The sequence below is a fragment of the Chinchilla lanigera genome, unplaced genomic scaffold, assembly GCF_000276665.1.
Source record: "Chinchilla lanigera isolate Chin_1 unplaced genomic scaffold, ChiLan1.0 scaffold00076, whole genome shotgun sequence".
NCBI classification, from domain to species: Eukaryota; Metazoa; Chordata; class Mammalia; order Rodentia; family Chinchillidae; genus Chinchilla; species Chinchilla lanigera.
The window spans coordinates 10,838,544-10,851,019 of NW_004955477.1; the positions used below are offsets into that span (position 1 = coordinate 10,838,544).

Here is a 12,476-nt window from a genome sequence, read left to right on the forward strand (position 1 = left end):
TTCCACTCACTAAATCAGAACCCCCCATAATTAGCTATCCAGTACTTGGGCTTAATCTACTCACTGGGAGTATTTCTGTGGCCTCCAGCTGTGTGGTATGAACACTCTTGGTGTGTCCAGTATTCCTAGTGATAAATGTTAGTGTGCCTTCTTGCTGTATAGCAGAGAAAAACCCTAAAATCCCCTTACCATTGCCCAGGGTCAAAAGGTTACTCCCAGGGCTGGGATCTTGGACCTCCCTCCCTCATCCCACCTAGCACCCTTCGACCTTCTAGCCCCTCTGCCCTGCAGCACCTCATTTCACCTATGGTCTGACCAGAGAGCCCACCTTTGCCTTTCCAAGTCAGTGGTGGAGGCCTCTCCCAATCTTTACACCATTGTGGAGCCCTGGAGTACCATTTAATGTACAGGATGTGGTGACCCTGGATCTGATCACCAGATGTCAGCAGGGCTCAGGGAGGACCACCAGGGAACAAGATCCCCTCTGCAAAGGCTCAGGTCTCCTAAGGCTGCTGCCTCCTCCCCATCAATCCCATACCCTAAGGTGGGCTGCATCTGGCCATGCTGGAGCCCCCTGGCTCCAGGGACTCCAGGCTGACCCTCAGACTAGGGTCACAGTTTCCTCACCTGCAAGATGGTGCTGCCTTGTCCATCGTGGGATCTCTGGGCTATCACAGGAGACATGTGCATGTGAGATTGTATGTGTACAGGTTCAGTGAACAATGTGCAATGTGTATGGTGTGTGCATATGTAATGGCTACATGTGTATATATGTGTGTAGTAGGGATACTGTGTGATGTGGTATGCATAATGTATATGATGTGTCTATGTGTCTTATGTTGGGGAGCTATTATGTGATATTGTGTAGTCTGGTATGCATGTTTATCTGTGTGGTATATTGGGGTATCACATGGTATAATGTATATGATTATGGGGGCATGCACATGGGTACTGTACATGATGTTTGTGGTATGCGTGTATGGTGTGCAGGGCATGTTGGGCGTATTTGTGTGATGTGCATTTGTGTGATGTGTGGTGGGGGTACTATGTGGTATTGTGTAATCTGGTGTACGTGTGTAGTATGTTGGGGTATTGTGTGGTATAATGTATATGATTATGGGGAATGTGCGTATATATGGTGTATACAATGTATGTGGTGTACATGTGTGATGAGTATGGGGCATGTGGGGGTATAGTGTAGTGTGACATATGTAATGGGTGGTTATGCATGTGTGGTACACGTGTGCGTGGGATCATACATATGTGGAGAATGAGAATGTATGTGATGTGAGTGGTAGACACACTGCATGGGTTGGTGTGTGTGTGTGAATTGTAGCTGGCCCTCTACAAAATGCAGAGTCCAATGCCAACGGCTGGCACCACAGTTCTAATGATGCACAAATATGCCACAAGAGCGCTCACTGTGTGTGTTAGGAAGGGCCCTTCTACGCCAGTCGCTCAACTTTCACATGTAATCAGTACTTCCCTTTTACTTTCCCAGGGCTCTCTTGCTCATGTCTCTCCCAACAAAGGGCATCCATGTACTCACATAGAACACACACATACATGCACACACAACACTCCACACACCCACACTCACACTCACCCCAGGTTGCTCCCCACTCACTGTGGCACAGGTGAGTCCAGGGCAGGTGGGCAGGAGGCTGGTCCAAGGCCCAAAGTCTTGCCAATGTCCCCCCAGTGACGCCTTCCTCGAGGGCTACGTCCAGCAGTTCCTGTACACCTTCCGCTACTTCTGCACACCGCACGACTTCCTGCACTTCCTCCTAGACCGTATTAGCAGCACTCTGTCCAGGTACCACCCATGTGGGGATCCTAACTCAGGTTGGGTGGGTTTCCATGGCACCTTGTTTAGCCCCTGCAAAGGATGAAGTGGTCCCAGGTGACCCTAACGAGGAGGGCATACGTACAACCTTACTGGAGAGGGCCAGGATAAGGATGACACAGCCGAGGTGAATGCAAAAGGAAAAGAACCCAGGAGGTCCCAGCTGGCCAGAGCATCCCAGGGCTGCTGGGTAGGGGTTGGAGGGAGGAGTGGGTGTCATTAGGGAGCTCTGGCCACCTGGCTTATCATCAGTCCCAGACTTCCCCATGCATCCCTCACCCCACACATGTACAAGCTGGATGGCCCCAGGCTGAGGCGTCCTTTCTGCTTCCAGGGCCCACCAGGACCCCACCTCGACCTTCACAAAGATCTACAGGCGGAGCCTTTGCGTCCTGCAGGCCTGGGTGGAAGACTGCTACGCTGTGGACTTCACAAGGAATGCAGGGCTGCTGGAGCGCCTTGAGGATTTCATCTCTTCCAAGGTGACTGCAGCCCAGACCAACCTGTCTAGCATTCCAGGTACCTGCAGAGACAGGCATCGCCCTCGTTTAGAGGAGACAGTGACCACTCTGCTTCTGCCTAGATTCTGCCCCTGGATGGCTCTGCTGAGCATCTGCTGGGCCTCCTGGAGGTGGGCACTGACCGGCGGGCTGATGGCACCCCTAGGGGCACAGACCTGGAGGACCCTAAGGAGGCTGAGGAGGACACCAGACCTTTCAACGCCCTCTGCAAGAGGTTTTCAGAAGATGGTATCTCCCGAAAGGTGTGGGCTTTTCCCAAGGGAGGGCTTCCATGGATAGGCAGGTGCAGTTCCCTGAGTCCCTTCTGGATGACATGGCATGCACATGCACACATATACATGTTTGTGCACATGCACACTTACGCATATACACAGGCATATATGCATGGATCCGCATAGACATGCATGCACATGAAAACATGCACTTGTGCATATACATGCTCCCCATGCATGTCCCAGGTACCGATCTTGTTGGGCTGGCACTTCCTGGCCCACCTGACCTGAAAGAGGACAGCTGAGGGGTCACCCAGGTAGTCATGTGAGCTGGGTCCTACTATAACTCACTGAACTCACCTCCCTGACCCTCGGTTGGGAAACCTGGATAGAAGAATACACTATGGGGAAGTGAATATCCTCTCCACTAACATATAGGGACAGCCCCAAACCTCAGAGGTTGTGTCCTTGGGGGATATGCTACAGTGACCAGGGCACGCGTCCTCGTGCCAACAAGCACGTATAGGAGGGACTTGCCCTTTGGCTGAGCCAGTCTTAAAGAGGCCTGGACTGGACTTAGCCAGTCCTCACCTCATCACCCTGACCTGGAGGGCGACTTGGCTTGCCTGCAGAGCTTCCCCTGGAGGCTGCCCCGGGGCAATGGGCTGGCACTGCCACACCACAAGGAACGCCAGTACACTATCGCATCTGCCCTGCCCAAGCCCTGCTTCTTCGAGGACTTCTACGGCCCCTATGCCAAAGCCAGCGAGAAGGGGCCCTATTTCCTGACTGAGTACAGCACGCACCAACTCTTCACTCAGCTGACACTGCTGCAGCAGGTACATGGAGGCTTTGGGCATCAGGAGTGCAGAGAGGACCCCACACCCCCATCTAGGCCAACTGCAGGTTTCATGGGCCAGGCTCAGGGACAGTAGCATCACAGGACCTTCATAGACACTTCCTGGGGGAGTCAGTGGAGCACCAGAGAAGCCTGGTTGCCAGATGCACCAGTCCCAGGGAGCTACTGCAAAAACTAAGGAGGCCCAAGGTGGGGGCAGACTGGGCTCCCGACAAGTAAGATCCTCCCTTCAGCTACCCAGGATACAGGTGACCCTCTGGGCATCCCTCTGCTGAAGCTGGGCCATCCTCTCCTGCTGGCCTGGGCCCTGCCCAGCCCTCCTCCTGGTCCCTGCTGTCCAGGGTCCCTGTGTCACAAGACAGGTGACAGCAGCACCAAGCAATGCTGCTGCCATCAGGCCTAGCCAGTGTTACCAGCCCTGGGGTATCAAGTACATAGGGAACCCTGCTGGCCAAGCCACGTGATTACCGAGATGGTCCCCAGAACACCTCAGCCCTCCTTAAGACACTGCTGTGGCCACCAGGTCCTTGGAGACAGTGGCCTGACTGTCTATTTCCATGTCTCTGGCAGGAATTATTTCAAAAGTGCCACCCTGTACACTTCCTAAACTCACGGGCCCTGGGTGTCATGGACAAAAGCACAGCCATTCCTAAGTGAGTGTCTACTCCCAAGGTGGCCTGGGAGTTGCTGGTTTGGAGGGCTGGTGGGAGGGTCTTGGGAGGCTTCCCTGAGGGCCTTGTGGATGCTTTTGGCTGAAGGGAAATGTCTGGGTCCCTCCCCGAGGGCAGAGGTCCTGACCCCATCCCACTCTGCACAGAAACCCTACAGCCCTACGTCTGGGTTGGGCCCAGACTTAGGGCCACCTTTACGTATCCCCAGGTGATAACACACCTCATTTTTCTTCCAGAGCCAGCTCTTCTGAGTCTCTGTCTGCCAAAACCTGTAGCCTGTTTCTGCCCAATTACATCCAGGACAAGTACCTGTTACAGCTTTTAAGAAATGCAGATGATGTCAGTACCTGGGTGGCTGCTGAAATAGTGACCAGCCATACCTCCAAGGTAGGTGGCTCCACGGCTCCAACGTCAGAGAGGGTTGAAGGGTCCACATGCCTCAGGGCCAGGCGGTGGGCCTTGTGAGACTGTTAGTCCATCCCTTCACCAGGTACAGGGAATCCACACCGCATATCCCTCAGAGCCACACTTTACCCAAGGCCAAAAGGGAAGGGCAGAGCCACTGTGATTACTGTGGTGAGCAGGGATACCACAACAGTGTTGCCCCCAAGTGCACAGAGGTCTCTTCTCTAGCCTGATGCTGTCTCCTTCCTCTACTGGGGATGCTTCAAAGCTGTGAGCACTTAGACACGGGACATGTGTCTCTTTCTGTGGGGATACAACACATCAGTACTCACACACTCCTTCACGTTCACACACATAGTACCTAGGACACTTTCCCTCAACAGACTGAGTCCCACACAAACACAGTCCCTCACATACAGACAGATGCATTCTAGTACACACAGAATCCATCTCTCTCTTCCTCCCTCCCTGCCTCCCTCTCACAAACATACCCTCACACGAAGTTCAGTCAAAATCTGCCCCACTGCCAAGGCACCATTACATCTTTGCCTGAGCCTGTCCCAGGGCTGAGCTTTGCCACAACCGCCTGATCTCTAAGGCAGAAATGTGCCTGCTTCACCTGCTGGTCCCTGTTCCTCCTATCAGATCCCACACTGTGGACCCTCAGCCAGTTTGTGCACTCAATGCAGCTCGGCTGCTTATTCCAGCTAAGGCCAAGGTCTAATTTTAGCTGCTACAGGCCCAATTCCAGGCTGCCCTGTGTCCCATGGGCCTGAGCTAGACTGGTGGGCTTCTTAGCCTGACCTGCACACCTGTTCTCAAGCATGTCATAGAATCCCAGGAGGGTAGTCACCTGCCTCAGGCCAGCATCTCCCTCCACCGTTTCTCAGGACAGAATGCCCAGGTCCAGGGGGCCTTCACCTTCACGCAGTGAGCACGCTATTGCAAAGGCCTCCAGTTTCTGTGCCCAGGGTCAACATGGCTTGGCTTTTGTGGAGTGAGGTCAAACAGGCCTCACTCCACACTGTAAGATGGCCACACTGACAGAGAGAGGGCAAGATCAGATACAAGGCTCCTTCTGTGTAGTGCAGCCCTTTCCCCAGGCCGGGGAGGATGGTGACTTCAGGACACAGCGGGCACCTACAGCCAGCAAGGCCGTGGCTTCCTTAAAGCAAACATGGGCCCAAGAGACAAGCACCCCTAGGTTGTACCCCACCACAGCTCAGGAAACCAAAACAATCTCCCTAGACACATAAAACTGCAACTGCTTAACCAATATGCTTGTCACAGTCTAAAATATACACTGATGTTTTCCATTTTACTTACTGTGATATCAAAACAACCCAGAAGACTGAGTTTTATGCATGTAAACTTAGGTCCTACAGAATTGTGGAAATACAGAATTTGGAGCTGGGCACGATGATGCATGTCTATAATCCCAGCACTATGGGAGCTGAGGGAGAAGGATCACAAGGTCAAGCCTAGCCTGAGCAATTTAGCAACTTAGTAAGACCCTTCTCAAAATTTAAAAAAGGTGCTGTGAATGTAGCTCATTGCAAAGGCCCTGGATTCAAACCCCAATACCACAAATAAATAAATAAATACAGAATTTGGGCTGGGCATGCTGGTATATACTGTAAACCCAGTCATTCAGGAGGCTGAGGCAGGAGGACTGCCTCAGTGAGACTTGTTCACAAAGTAAAATTTTTAAGACGCTTGAGGATATAGGTCAGTGGTAGAGTGCTTGTCTAGTATATATGAGGCCCTGGGTTCAATCTGCAGCACTGCAAAATAACAATGACAATAATACATTTTAGACACACAAACAATTTGGCCAGAGAACACAGTGGGATCAACAAAAGTTCTCAGTGAAAAACAGTCTGCTCCTTTTAGCTGACATTCTGGAAGGTGAGGTGCAAAGACAAGGACAAGAAGAAAGGGTCTAAAGTTTCTCACCTTGCCAGGCATGGTGGCGGTAATCCTAGCACTCGGCAGTCTGAGGCAGGAGGATCATTGTGAGTTCAAGGCCAGCCTGGGCTACATAAGTGAGTTCAAGGCCAATCAACTGCATAGTGAGACCCTGTCTCAAAAAGACAAAAAAAAAAAATTTCTCATCTTAAAGAAAATTTTAGTGGGGCATGGTGGTGGACATCTGTAATCCCAGCATTGTTGGAGGCTGAAGCAGGAGGACCACAAGTTCAAGCCCAACCAGGGCAACTTGATGACTTAGTGAGACCTTTCTAAAAGCAAAAAAGTACAAAGCTCCTGAGTTCAGTCCCCAGTATCAAAAGGAGAGCGGGGGGAAATTTGGGATATTTTATATGAATAGGGGTGAGTTTGGAAGCAAAACAGGATTTTTATTTTACTAAAAATATTTAGAAGTGGTGAGCACCCTGGCCAAGAACCCAATGTCCATGGACAAATGATTCGATAAAGAAAATATGGTCTGTACATATCTGGAAATATTATTTATTAATTGGCCTTTAAAAAGAAGGCCTAAACTGTAATGTGACATAAACTGTAATGTGAATGAAGCAGGCCAGGCACAAAAAGACAAATACTGAATGATTCTATTTGTATGAGCTGTCTAACATAGACCCACAGGAAGAGAAAGGACATGAGGGTTGGGGGATGCAGTCAGAGGAGGAAGGGGGTTTGCTGATTAATGGGACAGAACTTCAGTTTTGCAAGATTTAAACCATCCAGAGACCTGTCATACAGCAGTGTGACTGTTTCATGCCACAAGATTGTTCCTAAAAAGTAGTTATGAGGGTAAATTTTATACTATGTACATTTTTACAATTAAAACTTTAAAACTTGAACACAAAAAAGTGGAAAAGATTTATCTGAAAAGTGCTGGATAGCACTCTGAGAGGCCAAGGCAGGAGGATCACAAGTTCAAGTCTGGCCCGAGCAATTTAGCAAAACTTTGTTTCAAAACAAAAAAAAGAAAGAAAAAGAAAATGGCTGGGGATGTAGCTCAGTGCAAAAGTCCTGGGTTCAGTCCTCAGTAATGCAAAAGAGGTGGGGAGAAAAAGGAAGAGAAAAGTGCTGGAAATTATTCTTTCCCATCTATTTAAGCCTATGAAGAAAACTTGGGATGTTAATTTAAAAACTGTGAGCAAATAAGCTATCCCTTAAGAGGCTCAAGATGCCTACGCTCCAGGAGCCCTCTGGGTCAACTGCAACAGGACCACAGCAGACATGGTCAAGCTCAGGGGAAGCATCCACTGGAGCCCGCAGTCCTAGTCCACCTGGAGGATGATGGGCACGGTGACAAGGGCGAGGCAGCTCAGAAGTTAGGGGTCAGCTGAATTCTCCACAACCCTCCAGGTTATAGGTGCCCACAAGACAGGACCCAGGTCCATGAATGTAGCCCCAAGGAACTTTTCTGAAAGGAGTAAGAATCTCATGTGCTGCTATGGGGCATTCTGGTCAAACAGGCAAATGCATCATTGGAGTCACATGGTTTTGAGGCACTGAACTATACAGGCTCCCATCCCACTGTTGACTCAGCAGGTGGATGAAAAGAGCTGTCCCTTTGTTTCCTCTGCTTGTAGATGCAGTAGCTCCATCTTCCCCTGGTAGGGGCATCTTTGCCTGGCCCAGAAGCAGTGCGCCCTCCCACTTGGCCCACTCCTGGTGCAGCTAGAGGCCTGTGGAGGTTTGCTGTGGTAGATTTTGCTGCTTCAGGTAATGTCCATCCCATGGCCACCACTTAGAGACCTGCATCCACCTACCTGCCTCCTTTCCACAGAAATTATGTGGATGCATCATTCTGTGCCTTGAAGATTGGGGCAATGGGTTCTCAAATATTTTGTCTTTTGCTTTTTGTTTTAGCAGTGCTGGAGATCAAACCAAGGGTCTCACACATCCCAGGCAAGTGCGCCGTCACTGAGCCGTTTGTTTATCTTTAAACACACTGACCCTGTCATTTTCTCATTTCAGTTGCAGGTGAACTTGCTCTCTAAGTTTCTGCTGATTGCAAAATCTTGCTATGAGCAGAGGAACTTTGCGACAGCCATGCAAATCCTGGGAGGATTGGAGCACTTGGCCGTGAGGCAGTCCCCTGTGCGTTCACTGGGCGCCTTGAGCTGTGGGTGTAGGCTTAGCACATGGGCCTGCAGGGGTCTCACCTGTGCTTCCATTTCAGGCTTGGAGAATACTGCCTGCGAAGATTGCAGAGGTCATGGAGGAGCTCAAAGCTGTGGAGGTACCAGTACATGGCACAGCTACTTTGGAAAGACTTGCTGTGCACAGCTCAGAGTGCTCACACAGCAGCACCTGCATCTTAGAACCCCAAACACATTGCACAGCCCAGCCACCTGGGCAAAGGTGCCAACCTTCCAGGCCACGTGACCAGGCTGGTCTGACTTCCCAGCACAGGGTATAAATGTCCACAGGCCAGGACCCAGGTCTGCAGCCCAGGGATAACCAGGAAGCTAGCACAGAGGTGACCTCAGGAGCTAAGGAAATGCTGCTGAAGTGATCAGGCATTTCCCATAGTAAGGCAGCAGGAGCTTTGCTGCTGCTGTCATTGGCCTGTGGCAAATGCTGCCCAGCAACCCCAGCCTGTGCCTGAGCCCAGCCTCAAACCAAGGCACACCTTCTGTGGGATGGGGGTGGGGGGCTGGCCATCACTCAAAAACCCCCAGTCCCACACACAAGAGACACGGGGCCTGCAATACCCAGCATAAGCCTTGATTGGAAAGGCCAGATCACTAGCTCTTTCCTGGGGCCCAGCAGAGAATAAGGGAGCAATTTGCTACTTGAACAGCATGAAGTGTAAAGGTTTCTCTGTCAGTGTCATGTTTTGTGCCGGCAAGCGTATGATGTCCAGGCTTTCAACCCACCATCTAGGTGAACCCCAGGTTCATTTTGGACTGGATGTTTGGGTAGCTGTGCAGCCCCATGTGCCCAGAGTACAGGTACCCATGGGAATTGGGCAGTCAAGCCAATCAATCCGAGCATCTTGAGCTGACCATTTCTGTCTCTCCGTGACCATGGCCCTGCCTGGGGCGGCCAGGTGTTCCTGAAGAGTGACAGCCTGTGTCTGATGGAAGGACGGCGCTTCAGGGCCCAGCCTACTCTGCCTTCTGCCCGCCTCCTGGCCATGCACATCCAGCAGCTAGAGACTGGGGGCTTCACCATGACCAATGGAGCCCACAGATGGAGCAAGCTCAGGTAAGGGAGGCTCAGCTTGACCAGAGTCTACGGATGCAGAAGGCTCAGGCACAGGCCTTTTCCTGTCCCTGCTGCTCTTCAGAATCCCTGGCTCAGCTCTCACCTATCCCAGAGCTCCAGCACCCCTTCTACAAGAGGGGCTTTAGCCTCTCCTCCAAAAATTTAGCATAGTTTCTTCTGGTGCCCATTGTCCCAACCTCCCACTGCTGCGGTTGCTGGTGACCTCCCTGTTTGGGATCCAGGCACACCTTACCCCCACACATCGGTATACACAATATTGAGGCTGCCCAGAGTGTGACCTCTTCCCTTATCCCGGGGCCCTGGGTTTTCCTGCTCTCTCTGCTGCTCTTGAGCTCCTCTTCCCAGAGCCATCCACATAGGATCCATGGTTAGTCCTCTCCCCATTCTTGAGTCCCTCTGTTCACCTGCTGGGCACACTTGGGATCCCACCACTCACTGCTTGGAAAGCAGACAGAGGCTGGTTGTAAAACCCACCATGGTGAACCCCATGAGCCTGCATACCTCACAGGCCTCAGAGAAGCCTGGCTCTCATTTCTGTCTCCAGAGGTCCTTGCCAGGTCAGCATCTCCTCAGAGGCCCAGTCCTGTCCAAGGTTATGTTCCAGGTCTCCCAGATCAACCTCACCTTCTTGATCCCCCTCGCCCCCTTTACCTGCCTCCCAACCTTTTGCCCCTCTGCTGCCCACACAGCATCCAAGTGCAACCTGCTCAAGCCTCAGCCTCACTGGGAGGGCAAAGGCCTGCAGGACCCAGCGTGCTGTGGGTTTTAAACTCTCTATGCAACATTCCCTGTTAGATAGTCATCAACTTAAAATAATTGGGCGGGGATACAGCTCAGCAGCACAAGCGCCTGCCTGGCAGGTGCAAGGTCCTGAGTTCGATTCCTGGTACCCTCCCCTAAAAAAGAATATTAAAGAATAATGAGTATGCACCAGAAATGCACATTTACTTATTTAAAGAGGAAAAAAAAAACCCATGTAGCAACAAGGAAATTAAAGTGAGAGGTAATGTCGCCCTCTGAAAAGAACATGGGTAGAGATCTGACATCTGTTCTTAATTCCATGTGTACATGTATGTGGGTGTGGCTGTCCTTTATAAACAAAAGTGGCATCATTCATACTGGACATAGGGGATATCCAGACTTAGGGAGAGCCTGTCTGCAGGGTCAAGCAAGAGTAAGGGCTCTGAGTCCTTGATTTTCCTGGTTCACCCTAATTGTTATGTGGCCACAGTGTACAACCAGCTCTCCAGGGAAATGAGCCCTAGTTCACAATGCCTAGAACTTCCTGGATTGTAAATGCTGGGGGCTACATTGTGGCATGGGATGGTAAAGAAGCCGTACAGAGAATTCCTTGTCTGTCCCACGCTTCCTCTCAAACTCAGAGCCACCAACAGCCAGCACTGAGTTTTATCCACGTTGGAACTCTCAGCTCTGGTAGAACTGACACAAAAGGTTTTCAGTAAACATGTATGAAGTGTGGGCAGATGGGTAGACAGGCCCATGCACAACATGAAGCTTGGCCTTGAGAACAAATCAAGAAAAACTGCCCTTTGCTTTTTGTACTTAGAAAAGGGTTTTGATTTGACCAAAGAATATACTAGAATTCCTAAGAATATACTAGAATTTGCTGACCACAGAGCACAGCTTCTGTGATTTGTATAAACTAACATTTCTTTTCTTATCCCACAAAAGAAACATAGCCAAGGTGGTAAGCCAGGTCCATGCGTTCCAGGAGAACCCGTATACGTTCAGCCCTGACCTCAAGCTGCAGGGGCACCTCAAGCAAAGGATCGCACGTTTCAGTGGGGCCGACATTTCCATCTTAGCGGCAGACAACAGGGCCAACTTCCACCAGATCCCAAGTGAGAAGCATTCTCGGAAGATCCAGGACAAACTACGGAGGATGAAGGCCACATTCCAGTAGCCAAGGATGCAACTAAATGTGGGAGTCCAGTGGGAACCAGACCTGCAGGAGGCAGCTGGGGAGCAAAGAGCCACTTCAGGGCCACCTGCTTGAGGCTGCTCCGCACCCAGAGCCCTGAGGAATGTAGGTTTCCACCACCCCTTACTCCCCAGGTCAAGAGGTGGAGACTCAGAGGGACTCACGCATGGCCGCTCCACGAGGAGGCCAAAGCCAGCTCCAACACAGACCCAGCACCCAGAACTGGCCTTTCCCAGGACATGGGGCAGGGTGGGCACAAGAGTTTGGTGATCTTGTTTCTGCAAGAATTTTAAAATTACATTTAAAAATGAAAGTAGCCAAGTATGGTGGCACAAGTCTGTAATCCCAGCACTCCAGAGGCCGAGGCAGGAGAATTGCTGTGCATTCAAAGCTGGCCTGGACTACATAGTGAGTTCAAGGACAATTTGAACTATATAAATGAGGCCTTGTCTCAAAAGAAAAAAAAAAAAAAAAAAAGGAAGAAAATAGAATAAGTAAACTTTCCCCAGATGTTTTTGTACCTATCTCTCCTAAAAAAAAAAAAAAAAAAAGGAAGAAAATAGAATAAGTAAACTTTCCCCAGATGTTTTTGTACCTATCTCTCCTAGATGAGTGACTTTCATCCTATCCTTTTGTGAACACCTCTTAAAAAAAAAAAAAAAAGCCAACACCAATTCCGCCTTGACTGATTCCAGATTGATTCCAAACTTAGCTGCTTGACTAAGCAGTGTTTCCATGTTTGCTTAAAAGAGAAGGACCAAAAACTCAGTGTTGAACCCATGGGCCCCAAGGTTTCTAGAATCTTCTGTAGGGGC

At 50.5% G+C, this 12,476-nt stretch overlaps 1 protein-coding gene across 1 annotated transcript in view; it reads left to right on the forward strand.

Moving 5' to 3' along the window:
- Nucleotides 1-11,914, forward strand: part of Kndc1 (kinase non-catalytic C-lobe domain (KIND) containing 1) — a gene marked incomplete in the record, with an annotated part of 58,392 nt that extends 46,478 nt beyond the window's left edge. The window contains 10 exon segments of the mRNA XM_005402083.2: nucleotides 1,703-1,816; nucleotides 2,181-2,328; nucleotides 2,430-2,609; nucleotides 3,212-3,418; nucleotides 4,009-4,091; nucleotides 4,346-4,496; nucleotides 8,463-8,585; nucleotides 8,668-8,727; nucleotides 9,541-9,698; nucleotides 11,412-11,914. Of these exon segments, the coding sequence (XP_005402140.2) occupies nucleotides 1,703-1,816; nucleotides 2,181-2,328; nucleotides 2,430-2,609; nucleotides 3,212-3,418; nucleotides 4,009-4,091; nucleotides 4,346-4,496; nucleotides 8,463-8,585; nucleotides 8,668-8,727; nucleotides 9,541-9,698; nucleotides 11,412-11,643 (1,456 nt within the window).
- Nucleotides 11,915-12,476: the final 562 nt, after the last annotated feature.